Below are 16,919 nucleotides of genomic sequence, written 5' to 3'. Positions count from 1 at the left end.
TTGAATTATTTAAAAAAATTTAAAACGAAAACTATAAATCGGATCCGGTTCGTAACCGGAACCGACCGGTTCTTACCCGGTCGGTTCTGGTTCTGAGATTCATGAAAATTTGTAACCGGGTACCCGGTCAAACCGGACCGGATAGAACCGGAACCGGTCGGTTAAGCAGCCCTACTCGTGATTGCCTCACAATAGATCAATTTCGATATTGATTTGATTATAGTAATATTTACATTCAATTTAATTTTAATAATTTTAAAATTATTAATAATTTATTAATTTTAATTGTGAATCCTAACTATACATTGAATTGGCATGCATATATATATTACTACCAAATATAGAATAAACTAAAATAGAGATTCATTTTCATTTGATTGATTTGAAAAAGAGAATTTAGTGGACATATAAATGGATGCATGAATAAATGAATGGTGGTTTCTGATCTCTCTCTGCCCCCTCAAATTCCATCAATTTCTGCTTTCATTCCTGCAAAAAACCAACCGCAGGAAAATTCGCGCGAAGAAGAACCAGAATGGGCGATCATCTAGCGAGGGCGGAGGACTTCGAGAGCAAAGCCGAGAAGAAGCTCAGCGGCTGGGGCTTATTCGGCTCCAAATTCGAAGACGCAGCCGACTTATTCGACAAAGCCGCCAACGCTTTCAAGCTCTCCAAATCATGTAACCCGCTGATTCCTCTTCTTCCTCTCTTTATTTTGGTGTGATCGTCGTCTCTCGCATTTTCCTTCCGTGAATTGAACCGTAAACAATGGGGGATTAAGTCGAAATTGAAATTTTTTATAGCTAGGGATTCAATTTGGGCGATGACATGAGTCTAATCGATTATTTTGATTCATTATCAGGGGATCGAGCGGGAGCAGTTTATGTAAAGTTGGCTAACTGTCATTTGAAGGTGATTCGATTGCGATTTGTGCTAGAAATTGAAATGATAATTTCTTAGCATATTATCGTATTAGTTTCCAATTACATTACATTTTTTCATATTGTTACTAATAGTGATTTGATTTTGATTCAATATGCCTTCCACTCCCGTTTTTGCAGTTAGATAGCAAGCATGAAGCTGCTAATGCGTATGCTGATGCAGCTCATTGCTACAAAAAGTGCAATACACAAGGTGTGTTTACCTTTTGTTTAGCTCTAATTATCTATGTTTGTAAATGCCTCTTTGGTTGGTATTCCTTGATGGCATATCTGTACTCGTCTTGTTTCGTTTTCAAGTTTGAATTGCTCTGATTTGGTTTGATGGTTTGCAGAGTCGATTTCATGCTTGGAGGAATCTGTAAATATCTTTCTGGATATTGGAAGGTTCAATATGTCTGCCAGGTATTATAAGGTAATGCATTAAATGTTTGCAAATGTTACATTAATTTGTTAGCTTTCGTAGCAAAAGTAGTTCGACATTGGTATGTTATGGCTCATAGCCTCATAGTACACGTCAAAACTTGATTCTTGTAGAATTTTATTGCATTGCTTGTAAGAAATTGAAAGATGGTAATTTGACTATTTGAGAGATCTTAATTTTGCAGGAAATAGCTGAGTTGTATGAGCATGATCAGAACTTGGAACTAGCTATCGTGTATTTTGAGAAAGCTGTTGATCTCTTCCAAAGTGAAGAAGTATCAACATCAGCAAATCAGTGCAAGCAGAAGGTAGCTCAATATGCTGCTCAGTTGGAACAGTAAGTCCGTGTTCTCTCTTGTTGTAACACAATGGGCTGTTAGATGGTTTATGCTATTAATATTATGCTATGTTAAACTGGGTTTGCACATGCAATCTTTAGTGACACAATTTCCTCATTAGTTTCAGAGCTCGTATATTTATGCTTGAATAGTGTTAAATTTTGTTTGTTCAGCATTAGAGTGATGTGTTTAACAAAGATTGGTTATTATAGGAGTATTAAATTAATACTGCTCACCATTTTCAGATATCAAAAGGCCATAGAGATTTATGAAGAGATAGCACAACAGTCACTCAACAATAACTTGCTGAAATATGGAGTAAAAGGGCACCTTCTTAATGCTGGCATTTGCCAACTATGCAAGGCTGATTTTGTCGCAATCAACAAGGCATTAGAGCGATACCAGGTCCTTCAGATTTTATTTTCCTCTTACTGCAGCTCTACTGTTAGTCTGTAATGATGCTTAAGATGTGCTTATTTTGTTTATTTTTTAGGATCTAGATCCAACATTTACTGGAACACGTGAGTACAAATTGCTAGCGGTATGTGATGGCTCTCAATCATTTATTTTCCTTTCTCTTTCCTTAGACCACCCCCTCTCCCTTGCCCAACATGTTAGGAATCTCAGCCTTCTGATGTTATGAAATATAACTGCTTTAAACCCCTTAAGAATTGGTTATACCATTTTATGTTTCATATCCATTGGCCATAGGAATTAGCTGCGGCCCTTGATGAGGAAGACTTGACCAAGTTCACTGACGCAGTCAAGGAATTTGATAGCATGACTCCACTGGTAAGTGTGTTATGGTGTTATATTGTTTCTTGAGCTCTGATTTCAAGTTTATGCCCAGTAAGTTAAATTTGTGTATGCTGGATCAATAAATATCACAATAAACAACATAAAAACCTCGAGTTCTGTATGTGGTGTTGTGGAGTAAGACGATTATTAGCCTACTAATCTAGAACCTTTCGAAACTCTAACAAAAATCATCTTACGAAGTAAATGACACAGTATTAGCACGGTGGACGCAGTTACTGCTAACACTTTCGGGTATTATTTGGTCTGATAGGATGGTTGGAAGACGACGATGCTGTTGAGAGTGAAGGAAGCTCTGAAGGCCAAAGAACTGGAGGAGGATGATCTTACCTAAATCCACCTTTTCTTGCTCTTCTCGTATCACTTCTAACACCATTTTTTCGTTTCTTTTTCATTTTTTTGTCCTACTGATGACTATACCTTGAGTTACATATCATTATGCCTATTGCAAAGCAATAATGTCATAATAATGTAAAATCAACTTTTAGATTGCTGCCTGCCTATGCTTTTTCATTGGTGAAATGCATATTTTTGTAAATACATATTGTTTTATTTTATCATGACAGTTGTGGAGCTTCCATCAAGCTGCATTTACTTGTAATGAACCAGATATATATATTGAATTAATAATGTGTGACACAATCACAAACACAACATCATGTTACTGAAAAAAATGCAGTTAAGGTTGTTGATTTACTCTCTGAATATTCATCAACCCTTTAGTCAACCAAATGGCAGTCTCTCTAGAGGAAACAGCTTCCTCTTCTCCAAAGGGTTTGAGCACCCCAGCCAGCTCCTCAAACCTCTCCCTCTTTAGCAGCTTTGCGCAGAGCTCAAGCAACGACTCCATCGCCTCCGCCTTGTCGTCTCCCATCCCAGGCTGATGGTCCTCGCTCAGTGTGCTCGAATCCGATGAGGAGGATAACTTGCTCGCTTTCGCTTGCACTTTCACTTTCACATCATCGTTTTTCTTCTCCATTTTTGGGATGGCCTTCCTCTGCCCTGTTCTGCAAGGTTTCTGTGGAGACTCAGTCTCGGACTTCACCGGGAGGAAGACGGGAGATAGGTTGGTGTACTCGGCTAGATATGGCTGCAAATGCTGATGCCTCAGTAGCTCGGCAGCCTACAATTTCATTACAATCTCATGATGTTGTCAGAAAATACCAAAAATGTCCCAAAATTTGATGTTTTTTAATATCATTAGCCCTGTTATATGACCATCTAAATAATGTAGACCATCTTTCCTCGCCACAACCACACATAAGAAGCAGTGACGGATCCAGAACCTGAAAATGGCAGACGGAAACCAAAGCAAAAGGACAAAGGTGGGGTAATGAGAGAAGAGAAGGATCTTAGTCCTTCCTATTGGGAATGGGCTATTAAATCAAAATGGGCTTTGGGCTTTCTTGGGCCTTCTTTCAAGACCCAAATACAAAATGTAGATTTTCAAAAAATAAAACTACACCCTATAGATTCTGGCCTCTCCTTCCTGAGATTCCGGCTATCATAGGGCTGCGATGGCGGTTTTTTGTCGACCCTAAAGGAAAATTTTCCATTGGGGTAACATCCGCCACTAGTATGAAGGCAATTTTTCTCACGACTTAGAAATTTTGATGCTAAAAAAGCTAGGCCCGTGACAGTACTATAAAAAAAGGTTGCAACTTTATGACATTATTGAAAAAAAATATGTACGTATATTGCACTAACCGTTGGTCTATGCTCAGGGCTTCTCCTTAGCATGCTTCTGATGAGCTGCTTTCTGCATTATTAAGTGATTCTTCAATTTATTTATGTTTTTTATGAAATGTGACATTTTTTTTAGTCCAAGTACAAAGATTTATTTAACTTACATGGATGAGGAATATAGTGTAGGCAGAGGAGAAATTGAGGATCTGTTAATTTTGTTAACTAAGGCAGCCATATCCTGTTTCATCACAATTCACAAACAATTAATTTTAGAGTAAATTGATAATTTAACAAAAAAAATCAAAATTTCATTTGTTGTTAAAAATGTTCCACCCTACACATAATACGATGGGACAAAAGCGATAATTTACCCTGCAACGACTTACCGTAGCCCTGAAGGGAGGTTGATGGGCAGCTATTTCGAACATGCAACACCCTGTCATAGTTTAATTCAATTAGAATTATGCATCAAAGGTTAAAGTGAAATATGCAAGTTAATCAATTTGTTGTTACCTAAAGACCATATATCAGATTTGTAGCCATAGGGTATATCTGCTAATATTTCTGGACACATGTAGTTTGGAGTCCCCACAATCTGTATATCATCACAATTCACAAACAAACACTAATATCATTATCTATAAAAACACAACAAAGAAATCAATTTTAATGAGAGAGAGGAGGAATAGTACAGATGAAGCAAGATCATCTTTGACAAGAAGCTTTGCAAGGCCAAAGTCACCTGCAACGACTCTAATTAGAAGACGAAGACATCACCAAAACATCGTAAAGGTGCAAGTTGTTGGCCTTACCGAGTCTGATCTCGCCGTCTTTTGTAAGGAAAATGTTGGAGCACTGCCCACAACACAACAACAAAGGAATAGATTATGAGATGCATACAACAAGACACGAGCCTACAAACATACGTACCTTGAGATCTCTATGAAGGACACGGTTTGAGTGAAGATAGTCCAAGGCTAGTAGCAACTGAGTAAGCCACCTGCAGATCTTCTGCAAACGCAAAAACACATAGTACATTATAACAACAAGACTTCAATTCTTGCCAAAATAAATGGATAAACTCATTGCGAATCCATACCTCTTCGGAGAAATACACACCTCTAGCTTTCTTGATCATCCCTGCCCTGAAAGATCAAAAAATGATGAGTCGAAAACATCTTGTAATTGATCAAGGAAGATTGGTGATTAATTGTCAAGTTTTGAGTTCAACTCACATGTCTCCACCTTCACAATATGTTGTTACAATGCACACAAATGAGTCCTGATTCAACATAAGAACAAACTTCCATATAGTTTTTCTTTCAACACACAAAAAAGACAACAGTACATTTTGTAGTATTTGTTTCTATTGTAAATCTACCTTCTCCACCCATGCATCTTTGTAACCGATGATGTAAGGATTTTTTAATTTTGCCATCAATGCCATCTGCAAAAAGAAATGCTTTCACATTAAAATTGATTAAGAAACAAAGCTTTAGGAAATGTAGTACTATATATTTCACAATCCAAATTGCTTAAAAAAAATTTCATTGTATACTTGTTGCTCTTATAGTACTATGCTAAAATTGGTTTCATTATTCCCTTAAAAAGCCTTATAAAGAATTAATAATTGAATACGGTGCCCTCAGTTCAAGAACCGCGATACTGGTTCAGAATAGGCAGTTATGGTTTTAACAAAAGCGGAATCATATCCGACCTAGCAACATATTTGATTGTTCGGATTTTGAATTCCGGTTCAAAACCAACAGTTTATTCCGAATTTTCAACGTTTTCCCAGCATTCCACGGTTTTAGGCCAAAATGGATGGTTTCAATTTGAAAATAATGGAACCGGAAATAGAGCTTCGACAAATCTTAAAAAAAAAATTCTTTTGGCATTAAGAGATGGCATCATAAGTTGCCTATAGAGCCAGAGACAGAGTGGTAGGTAGTTATGTAATAAATGAGCAATGTCAATCAAGAAAGAGTGGTAGGTGCATCTGATCCGACACAATGTAACTACATAACATAATGACAAAACAACTTGTTCAATGATCTATTTGTAATAAGTGCCTTATCTCATTCATTGCAAGAAAAAACATAACAAAAATAAAGAATTATATTGACCTCTTGATGTGCAGTCTGCTTGAATTTCTCAGTTTGCTTTGCCAGCCTAATCTTCTTCAAAACATATCTGCATTTCACAAAACTTCATCAAAACACCAAATAAGAAACAGAAAATAATCTTGAAATGGATGATTATTTACCTCTTCTTTTCAACTTTGTGATGAACAAGAAAAGCAGCACCAAAAGCTCCTCTTCCAATCTGCTCCACCACTTGATAATTCTCCATCCTTCTCCCTCTCTTAGAAGCTGCTGTTTATTTATATTCACTAAAATTCAAAGTTGAAATTTCAAAGTGAGATCACAAAAAATGTGAAGAATGATGATGAGAAAAGCATGAGCAAGAGCGAGGGGTGTATTGAATGGCGCACGAGTCAACAATAAAAAATATTAATGCAAGAAAAGGGAATAAGGAAAATAATGGTTGGTAGGAGTAGTAGTAATAATATAACTTGGCTGCGTTGAATTAAATTAAAATTTAAAGAAAAAGGTGGAAGCAACCACTCACTCAAAATGAGGTGAAATATTTAATTGGCAAGGGAGGGAAGATTTGAGCCAAAAGCAAAGTACTATGCAAGGGTTAAAAAAAGAAAAGGAGAGTGTGACAGATGTGATGCATATCAAAATTTAAATAAAATAGGTACTACTATAAAGTTTTGCTTGTATTATCAGACACTAAAGTGTAGAGAGAATGTATGTTTACAAGTGTGTCTTTGTTTCTGGTAGGTATGTCGGTTTCCTTCTTCTCTTCAAAGAGAATTTGCTTTTAGGATGAATTAAGATGTTCACATTATATAGAGTAGCCAACTACCTAAATTAATAAAAAGGAGTATATAAATTTGATAGAAGAAAGGGATAATTGACTGTACAATTTCAATGTTTCAACAAATTTTGATTTTGTATATCACCTTTAAAATCCACTAATAAACTTTTGATTTATTCTGATTTTGCAACCAATCAAGATTTTTGTGTAAGATAGCTTTAATTTAGTAAATATGATACCTTGTATTATATTGTGTCGCTGTCTAAAAACGTGATATCGTTTTGGTTGATGTAAAATTGTGTCGTACAAGTAAGCCATAAGTTATATTAGTGATGATATTTTAATTGGTTGTAAAATCTGAATAGATTGATAATTTAGTAAAAAAAAAGAACAACAAAAAATTTAGTTATTAACAAGCAGATTTAAAGTTGGTTGCAAAACTAGAATAGGGCGAAAATAAAGAAATTTACAAGCAAATTACTAAAATAAAATGTTAGAGAAGAAGATACAACTAGCTTAGTCTTTCATTGTATATCCAGTTGGAGAATTTATATTGATGCATTTGACATCAAATGGTCCATGATAATTATAATCAATTTGAAAATTTTTAATTTGACTGAGGACGTTAAAAAGTTTTCGTGGTGCAATGATTGAACCTATAGTTCTTTTATCTTTAATCCAAAACAAATTAACTCTTTCAAATTTAATTTTTAAATTGAAGTGCATAATGCTGATTTGGTTTGGTGGGCCATGAATGATTGGGCTGGATTAAGCTTTATGCGGCCAATCGTAGGCTCAACTTAACCCATGTATTTAACTTTTGGCCCGATGGATATGGGCTGGATAATGACTTGCCCAATTCAAATGAGTTTTTAATCAGATCAACGTCAATTCAAGAAAAATAAAAAAATCACCAAGTTTAGTTAAAAAATTGGAATGTCCGCGCAATTATTTCATGGGAAAAAATCAAACGACCTACGTGCAATATAGTTCTACTAGAAACCTTTTTCTTTTTTGTCTGTCTCCTAAAAATACGAACTTTCTATTTTAGAAAATCTATCTCTCTTTAACGAGGTGAGACTCATTTTTCACTAATACACTTTTCTTTCTATCTTACTTTACCATTTTTTTGCTTTAAAACTCATGCTTCCTCCGTCCCAAGATAAGTGACTTGTATTCCTTTTTGGGGTGTCCCACTATAAGTGACCTATTTCCATTTTTAGCAAAAAGTCATCTCTCTTACTTTATTCTCCACCTACTTTATTCTCTCTTCTCTCCTCTACTTTTCCCTCTCTCATACTTTACTCTCTCCACTTTAACTTATTTAAATATCATTCCTTAAATCCCGTGCCCAAAAGAAGTAGGTCACTTATCTTGGGACGGAGGGAGTACTATTTTAGGGGATTGAGGGAATAGTAGTTTTTATGTTAGTATGCTAAACGAACAAATCCAAACTTCTTGATTTTTTCATGGATAGATGACATCGTTCTCATATGCGGTTATGTCAACGTATGATTCAACGGCTTCAAATTAGATACTCCACAATTTAATGAGATATTGTGAACAAATTCTAAATTATGATTTTGCAGCTACTTTTTTTAGAACTGCCGAAGAGACTAAAATTTGCTCAAATTTCTTGAATGATTTCTGATTTACCTTTGAAAATTCGAATCTTAATTTATAAATCGAAAAGACAAAATGTTTTATCAATCAAGCAGTAAAGTTTTATGACTATCTTTTCATACAACAGATTCTGTAACTTTTTATTTGCGACAACATCACCAAGAGACATTTTCACAATTTTTAAATTGGGTGAAAGAACTAGCCTCAACATATTTTTATAATTGATGAAAGACAATAAAGTAGTTGATGAGTTCAGTGGTTCGAACTCTTTCGGCATAAAATGCCAGATTTTCAATGTGTAGCTTCACAACACTGTTTTTAATGAATAAATTAAGTTCTGTTTCGACCAATCTTAGATTTGTCCTTAGATTTGCTTCCACATATGTTTCCATTTTTCGACAAGGACGGTGGCTAGAAATAAATATTTTTTCTTCTGCTAATTATATGTATGTTTCCTCATAAACATTGTCTTTTACAAAGAAATACTTCCTCCGTCCCTTAAAGTTTGTCCAATTATTCTTTTTCATCCGTCACATAAAATTTGTCCAATTTTACTTTTAACATTTTTGGCGGTGTGGACTCTATATTCCACTAACTCATTCATACTCACATTTTTTTATAAAAGTAGGACCCATATTCCACTAATTTTTTCAAATCACTTTTATTTACTCCACTATAAACTTTCTATTTATCATTTCTTATTTTTTTATTTAGAACAAGGGTTTTCATCAGTGGGCCCAAGAATTTTAAACTGATCTATACCCCTATGTTTCTTTTGTCATTTTTAGTGGGCTCTTAATCAGCATTGTCTTGTTTTGGTGAAAATGTATGGAAAGATTAAGTAATCGTATTTCGTTATATTCGTATTTGTTACTGCGTTTAATACACATATAATAACACTTCCTATATATCGTCATATAAAGCGTGGTTCTTGAAATTTAAAATATTACTCCATCGAGTATGAAATACTAATAAGCTTTACTAGATGTTAAGTAGACTATTAAAAAAGTGATATAAAAAATAAATCTTTTGTACAAAGAATCATTCGTGTATATATAAACCAAAATAAGCATGATTATAATTACTAACAATTCAATTGATTCATAAATCATATGGCAGCCACAAAAAAAAAAAGGTTGTGCGACAAACGACAGAAACATGACATAATTTCATTTACATATTTTCCCAATAGAAACAAATTATATGACTAGCTATATATGTTTGTAAATGTAGGATGTGTGATTCGTGCTCTACTCCCTCTTTAGTTAAATACATATGAATGACTTTTGAATCAAAATTGCCTCTTGCTTTTTTGTGAGAACAAAGATTACTATTGCCCTCTGCCCAAATGAAAGGTCAATAACAATTACTTATAACCATTTCATCTCACCAGTTTTTTTTCGTTGTTGAAATATTCACATTTGTGTTGATTCATATTTTAAGATGGACCTTTACTAGGATTCCATTAATTAGATCATTCATTCATGTATCAGGTGCCACTTCATGCACAATCAAACCTCATTTGATATAGATCAAAATCGAAATGTTATATTTTATCAGTATAATACAAAATATAACAATTTGCACCAATCTAAAACAAATTTGAACTAAGTTATTTCCTTTGAGTTTAGCGAATTAAGTGAGGGTAAATAAAGTGATAAAAATTAAAATGAATATTTTTTCCAAAAGATGAAATATAGTATATATATCATTCTCTCATTAAGAACTATATCAGACTAAACGTGTATTATTGCATTATATATATCGCGTTCTATTTGCAATAATTAAAGTGGTTGGCAATTTGGCATTACAAAAATCAAGCACAGAAACGGAATTAAACAAATTTTAACCACAAATTATTGTTATATCTTTAAAAAATGATGGGTTCAATTAAGGAACTTAAGATATTAATTAATGATTAGATGCTGAGATTATAGCATATGCTTTGCTTTTATAATGGCAGCCACGGATTTTACACTCTTCGAGTCTGTTGATAGGTGTTTGTCATTTTCTGCTAATATTATTGCAATATTTATAGTAATGCATGTAAGGTAATGGAACCTCAACAAGTCACCAAATCCACCAAATATTAATTAATTAGGCCAATTATCATTTATTCTCTATTTCCTTCTCAAATTCAACTTTCTTAATTTTAAAAAAAAATGATGGAGAAGTGTTTAAAATCGCTTTCTAGTTGTTTGAGCTTCTCTGAATATCTTAGATGTGGTTTATATTTAATTTTTATGACTTTATTTTGCAGTACTGTTGATATTTTCTCATAATTGTTTAATGGCTGTTGTGGAATAAAAGTTGCATTACTGTAATATTTAATTGAATCATTTTTTTAGGAAAAAAGCGATTGAATCAATAATACTCTATACTCTAGTTGTTAGTTTGATATATTACTTTTAAAACTATGTAGGAATAGTATAGTATTAGTTCAATGAAAGTTTCGTAACATTTTTTTGTCGTTATTCCTATGTGAAATATTTTAATATTAGAATTCTTAGCATATAGTAATAAGTTCCCTGCACTCAACTCATAAAGGCTACAATTTTATATGGACAAGCACTAACATCGTTCATAAAAACTAGTAGTACTACTATTTTTATTAATATAACTGTTAACTTTATTCAATGGGATCAACATATGATGATTTGAGTAAGGTTAGAGGGGGAAATGAACCCAAATAGCCTCGAGGAGTCATGAGCCATATGATTGTTGATCAAGGGTACGTGAGATGACGTCTTAACAAGGTACTCGGATACCGTGGACACGTTACTTTTAATTCCAAATGGAAATCGGATATCAGTGGATACCTGATTCGAAAATTTTGGGTAGCCACACCCGAATAATGGTTGTCCTTGTTACCTAACTCAATAATATAATTAGGTACCTGATCATCCGGTGCATGTATATTAACTATATCTGCAGATATCCGAACTCGAACAATTAGATAGTCGAAGAACCTGACTTTTTGTGCCGATATAATGATACTACCTTCGTCCCCCATTAATTGATATTGTTTGACTTGACACGGGTATTAAGAAATATAGTGGAAAGTGGGTTGAAAAGGGTAGTAGAATATAAGTCATACTTTTATATATATTAATTTTATAATAAAATGTGAGTGAAATGAGTTAGTGAAATATGGGATTCATTATCAAAAGTAGTAAAAAGTAAGGGTGTCAATTAATAGGCGACGGATGAAAAAAAAAAATCAGCGTCAATTAACGGCGATGGAGGGAGTTCTAACTTACTCCATATTCCTAATTTTGTGACTCCTACTTATTGAAACTTAATAACAGTTTATATTCATTTCTCGTATAAATTTATTAAACTATATAACATCAAATAAATTCATAAAGAATGAACACCAAAAATTAATAAGTTTGTGCCCAACTCAATAAGTATAATCTATAGAAAAAGAGATAAAATGGTGAGAGAATTGCACTCAAGTTACTCACTGGACAAAAATTTTAAGTGAGTAATATGGTGTAAAAATTGATTTAACTAAAATAAATAAGTTGTTTATATAATTCAAAAGTGATTGAAAAAAATACTACTCCTATTAATAATACTATTAAGAATTCAACACTGAACTGGCAATTAGGACTGAGAAAATTTATATGTCATGAAATGACATAATGAGAGTTTAGTCCATTATTGTGATTAAATGTTAATGCCCATTACTCGTACGTACCCAACCATCCTGCCCCTTCAACATAACAACCCAAATATTCGATATCCAATCGGGTTACCTGATATCTAATACATTCTAAACTTTATTACCCGATCCGGTACCGGTAAATTTAGGTCTCGGATATTCAATGACTGGCGGGTATCAGGTCAGTACGGGGTATAATTTGATACCCAATATCCATTTTGTCACTCTACTTTTCCCTGGTGCATATTTTCCTTCTTTTTATATTTGGTGGTATGATCCATGTGTTCATTTCCTTGTTACATTAAGGTTGTATCGCCAACCCCAGGCGCCCCCACCCCCGGCCCGACATCAGTGAAGGGAGTTAAATCACGGTACTCAGCGGCTCACTAGAGGGGAGAGTTCAACCCACTGTCCCACCGGAGACCCACCTCCACAGAGGCCTCACGCTTGTGCCTGAAAGGTGGCAGTCTCCTCACGGTGGTAGTGGGATTCGAACACCCGCTTATTGTTACAGATCTCCACCTCTGGAGTCAACTGAGCTAGCCCGTGCGGGCAATTTTTCCTATCTCTGCTGTTAGTTGTGTTTGTGAGTTGACATGTTATTAGTTGTAGCTTCTTATGGTATTGTTAATTTAGTTCAGCGTTTCTTAGGTTGGAGTTTCTTGATTGAAGTCTTATAATGTATGGTTTTAAATTATAAAACATGTGTAAGTTGTATATCACCCTAAATTGTAATTTTTCAGCTTTAAAAATCAGAAAATTTGAATCTCAACAAGAATACCCCTTTTTTCTTAGAAGGTACATGCAAAATGACTTATGACTGTGATAATTAACTAATGATCATCGAAAGTTGTACGAAAATTTCCCACCCAATTAATAATATGTACTACTATAAAAATCTTAAAATCCATACAAATATAGGAACCCAACCATTATTCGAATACAAAAACTACTTTACGAAACTTGTTTCTACTCTTCTTATTTGTACAATTGTACACTTATTCATTTAATTAGTAGTAAAAGTAAAATTATTTATTTACTCATTTAATTAGTAGTAAAAGTAAAATTATTTATTTACTCCTGCTGTCTCACAATAAGAGTCACACTTTTTTATTTTGGTCCGTTCGACAATAAAAGTCACACTTCACTTTTACCATAAATAGTACTCCCTCCGTTCCAAATAATTTGGGACACTTTGACCCGGTACGGGTTTTAAGAAATCTAATGGAAAGTGAGTTGAAAAAGTTGGTGGGATGTGTGTCCTACTTTTGAAGTATTAGTTTGATAATAAAATGTGAGTAGAAATGAGTTAGTGGAATATGAGGTCCACTACCAAAAATGGTAAAAGTGAAATGAGACAAATTATGTGGGACGGCCCGAAATGGAATATTGGGTCAAATTATCTGGGACGGAGGGAGTAAGTACTAAGTAGGTATCACATTCCACTAAATCATTTCAATCACAGTTTATTATAAAACCATTATGAAAAAGTGGGTCTCATATTCCACTAATTTTTTCAATCCATTATTCTTTACATTTGTTAAAATTCGTACACACAATAATAATAACCCCTATTATTCCTATTGTGGAACGGATGGAGTATCATTTAACTTTAAACTAAATAAGAAAACCGGCAAAAACAGAAAATATGCTTTATTCATATGCATCCAATGGAATGTTCTAGTAGCAAGGGGAAATTATTTGGTTAGACATCGAAGCTATTTTATCAATAATTCAAAAGTTATTTTAATTGATGATTGATGATAGGTTTTATGTGATTGTCCTTGCATCATCATTAAACCGTAATAATTGACAGATTTTAGAAACAGAATTTATTTCCTAAAACAAACAAAATAGAATTTGCGGTTGATGATCTGTCTTATTTCTAGTATTTGAAATCAATTTTATTAGGTATATTTAGGTTGAACTTGATAGCATACTTCCTAAACAATCAGGGACTATAAAAAGAAGAAATAAGAATCCGAATCTCTTCTTAGACGATCAATTTGAGAGGTGAAGAGGTAAAATTGCTAGTAAAATTGTGAAGGTTGGTTGAATAATGATTTTTCTCGCACTTTTCAGAATTTGATGACAAATCGGGAATTCACAATAACTTGCAACTGCACCAACCATCCAAATTTAAGGAAAATTAGTCCCAGTTGGCATGCCAACGATCATGCTGAGATGATGTGATGCTTTAGGCAAAAGTATGGAGTGATCGCAGTGCAAAGACAAAGAGTAGTTTCTATTTCTGAAGCGGATGAGGACATGAATGAATAAAAATATATCTGATATGCGTTACTCATGTGAACAAGTGCGTATCTTCTTTTCTAACATATGTGCTTTGTGCAATTAATTATGATGGATGGCCTATTGAGAAGTTTCTCATGAAACGTGTCAGTGAAAACAAATATATTAGAAAGATTTAAATTGGTTTGTGGAATAATCGACAATTTGGGAATCGGATCGACTTATATTGATATGCGGAGATAATCATCAATCTAAAAACTTTATCGTTACAAATGAACTCAATATGTATTACATATAACGAATAGGATCTTAATGAAATTATGAAGATGAAGACGGAAGGACATTTAGGAAACTTCTATGTCATTTCCTTTTTCATTTACTGCTCATTTATACTATCATCCAAAACATTAAACGCTTGAGCCACATTATTTTTGGATTTGCCGGAAACAGTTGTCATGGTCCATGGAACAATTACGATTTCTCCAAACTTCGATATAGAACACACAGTTTGACTTGCATATTATTATTTCAAAACAATTTTCCACTTGTAAAAATGAATTTATTCATTTAATTTGATATAACTCCCTTCGTCTCAACTTAAGAGTCATGTTTTGTCATTTTCGTCCATCCCAACTTAAAAATCTTACTTCACTTTTACCATAAATAATAAATAGAACTCATATTCTATCAACTTATTCTATTTATATTTTATTATAAAAATAATATATAACATAAATGAAATTCATATTCCACTGACTTATTCAATTTAATTTATTTTACATTTCTTATATTGAGAAGGATGAACTAATTTTTTTGACCAAAATTGTAAGGATCCAGAAATACAGAACTGAAGGAGCAGGCCCCACACACCCTCTTCTGTCTGAAAAATCCCATTCCATACACCTCACCAACTTGCAAAGCGCCACGTAGCTTTCATGCGACTGACTAGGAATATGGGATCCCCATATTCCCCATTCTGCCCTCCACATCCAAAATTCCCAAACTACCCTCCACACTCAAAATCCCTCCAAATCCCCAAATTACCCTCACACTCATCTCTATAAAATCCTTCTCCTCTCTCCCCATTTCCTACCAATTCCCCCAAATTCCTCCATTCATTTCAGCAAAATCACAAAAAAAAATCCCCAATTCTCAGGAACTGGCGTTACCCACGGAAATTCTGGAGGATTCTCGAAACAAAGGGGTGGTGACCGCCCTGTATGACGCCCTGAGCCGCCGCGACGCCGAGGCAATCCAGCAGATCCTCGCCCCCGACCTCGAGTGGTGGTTCCACGGCCCCCCGTCGCACCAGTTTTTGATGCACCTCCTCACCGGCAGCAACAAGGACTCCTCCTCCCCGGAATTCACCTTCGCCCCCCTCAGCATCGCCGCCTTCGGCCCCACCGTCCTCGCCGAGGGTTTCGACCCGACCCGCTCCATCGCCTGGGTCCACGCCTGGACCGTCACCGATGGGATAATCACCCAGGTCCGCGAGTACTTCAACACCTCCCTCACCGTCACCCGCTTCTCCGCCCAATCCGACTGCAGCATTGCCACCCTCCACTGCCCCTCCGTCTGGGAGAGCAGCCTCCCGGGTCGGGTCGGCAAGTCGGTACCCGGTCTCGTCCTCGCTATTTAAAAAACTTAAATTACCCGACCCGTTTCCCGGGTCCGGTTTCCGAATCCAATCGCCGCCTTTTTCGACTTTTTCTTTTTTCAATTTTTAAATACTGCAGTGTGTGTGTGAGGAATAAATAGGCATGGGCTGAGGTGGCACCGTCGATCTCTTTTTTATCCGTCTATCAACGGCTAGGATTGATCTTGGTGGTGGTGATCAGCTGCTTGTCGCTTGTTGTGGAGTCGACCAATACGATGTCGAATTGGAGGCTCTTTTCCTTTTATTGTGTGTGTGAAGTGGAATTTGCGATGAATGAAGTGTTGTGTGATTGGTTAATGAATATATTGTTCCTTTTTAATGGGCCCGAGTCTAGTCGACATAAACCACACGTGATAATTTCGAGCATAAGCTATTCAAACGAATTGATGATTTTTGTCTTGGACCTAAATGTTAGATAATCTAATAATTGACAGCTATATTATAATCAATTATTTTCAATATCGCAGCAAAATTATCTGTTCTTGAGTCAATAGATTGGACCGATGTGATTATTGGTTCTTGAATCATATTACATCAGATGCCAGTAAGTGCATAAATATACAGATAAATACAGTAACTTTTTTCAAAATATCTTAGTATGATAACAAATTAAAAATTACACTATGAGCCTAAAC

The 16,919-nt window shown here is 34.8% G+C and overlaps 3 protein-coding genes across 3 annotated transcripts; 2 read left to right on the top strand and 1 right to left on the bottom strand.

The window, feature by feature from the left end:
- The first annotated feature begins 426 nt into the window (after window positions 1-426).
- Window positions 427-3,072, top strand: LOC125202780 (alpha-soluble NSF attachment protein 2-like). Its single transcript, XM_048101244.1, has 9 exons — window positions 427-680; window positions 863-912; window positions 1,062-1,134; window positions 1,274-1,353; window positions 1,547-1,698; window positions 1,945-2,104; window positions 2,193-2,240; window positions 2,411-2,491; window positions 2,769-3,072. The coding sequence occupies exons 1-9, from the start codon at window positions 536-538 to the stop codon at window positions 2,847-2,849; spliced, it is 870 nt and encodes a 289-aa protein (XP_047957201.1). The 5' UTR covers window positions 427-535; the 3' UTR covers window positions 2,850-3,072.
- Window positions 3,073-3,105: 33 nt separating this feature from the next.
- LOC125202779 (serine/threonine-protein kinase Nek6-like) lies at window positions 3,106-6,736 on the bottom strand. Its single transcript, XM_048101243.1, has 13 exons — window positions 6,468-6,736; window positions 6,328-6,394; window positions 5,583-5,648; window positions 5,437-5,483; window positions 5,301-5,346; window positions 5,132-5,212; window positions 5,014-5,056; window positions 4,894-4,943; window positions 4,715-4,796; window positions 4,588-4,637; window positions 4,366-4,439; window positions 4,223-4,274; window positions 3,106-3,638 (listed from the first exon to the last, which is right to left on the bottom strand). Exons 1-13 carry the CDS (start codon window positions 6,551-6,553, stop codon window positions 3,195-3,197), a joined length of 1,188 nt encoding a protein of 395 aa, XP_047957200.1. The 5' UTR covers window positions 6,554-6,736; the 3' UTR covers window positions 3,106-3,194.
- Window positions 6,737-15,706: 8,970 nt separating this feature from the next.
- LOC125202752 (wound-induced protein 1) lies at window positions 15,707-16,603 on the top strand. Its single transcript, XM_048101201.1, has one exon. The coding sequence runs from the start codon at window positions 15,946-15,948 to the stop codon at window positions 16,264-16,266; it is 321 nt and encodes a 106-aa protein (XP_047957158.1). The 5' UTR covers window positions 15,707-15,945; the 3' UTR covers window positions 16,267-16,603.
- Window positions 16,604-16,919: the final 316 nt, after the last annotated feature.

The sequence above is a fragment of the Salvia hispanica genome, chromosome 1 (assembly GCF_023119035.1).
Source record: "Salvia hispanica cultivar TCC Black 2014 chromosome 1, UniMelb_Shisp_WGS_1.0, whole genome shotgun sequence".
NCBI classification, from domain to species: Eukaryota; Viridiplantae; Streptophyta; class Magnoliopsida; order Lamiales; family Lamiaceae; genus Salvia; species Salvia hispanica.
This window is presented reverse-complemented; position numbering and strand designations above follow the sequence as displayed.

What these genes read in the sequence shown, in the direction of transcription:
- LOC125202780 (XM_048101244.1), top strand. Translation starts at nt 536, where the DNA reads ATGGGCGATCATCTAGCGAGGGCGGAGGACTTCGAGAGCAAAGCCGAG. An exon ending in TATGCTGCTCAGTTGGAACA is followed by an intron (nt 1,699 to 1,944) that starts GTAAGTCCGTGT and finishes CACCATTTTCAG; the next exon opens with ATATCAAAAGGCCATAGAGA. An exon ending in TTGATAGCATGACTCCACTG is followed by an intron (nt 2,492 to 2,768) that starts GTAAGTGTGTTA and finishes TTGGTCTGATAG; the next exon opens with GATGGTTGGAAGACGACGAT.
- LOC125202779 (XM_048101243.1), bottom strand. Translation starts at nt 6,553, where the DNA reads ATGGAGAATTATCAAGTGGTGGAGCAGATTGGAAGAGGAGCTTTTGGT. An exon ending in TATTGTGAAGGTGGAGACAT is followed by an intron (nt 5,347 to 5,436) that starts GTGAGTTGAACT and finishes TTGATCTTTCAG; the next exon opens with GGCAGGGATGATCAAGAAAG. An exon ending in TCCTTCATAGAGATCTCAAG is followed by an intron (nt 5,057 to 5,131) that starts GTACGTATGTTT and finishes TGTTGTGGGCAG; the next exon opens with TGCTCCAACATTTTCCTTAC.
- LOC125202752 (XM_048101201.1), top strand. Translation starts at nt 15,946, where the DNA reads ATGCACCTCCTCACCGGCAGCAACAAGGACTCCTCCTCCCCGGAATTC.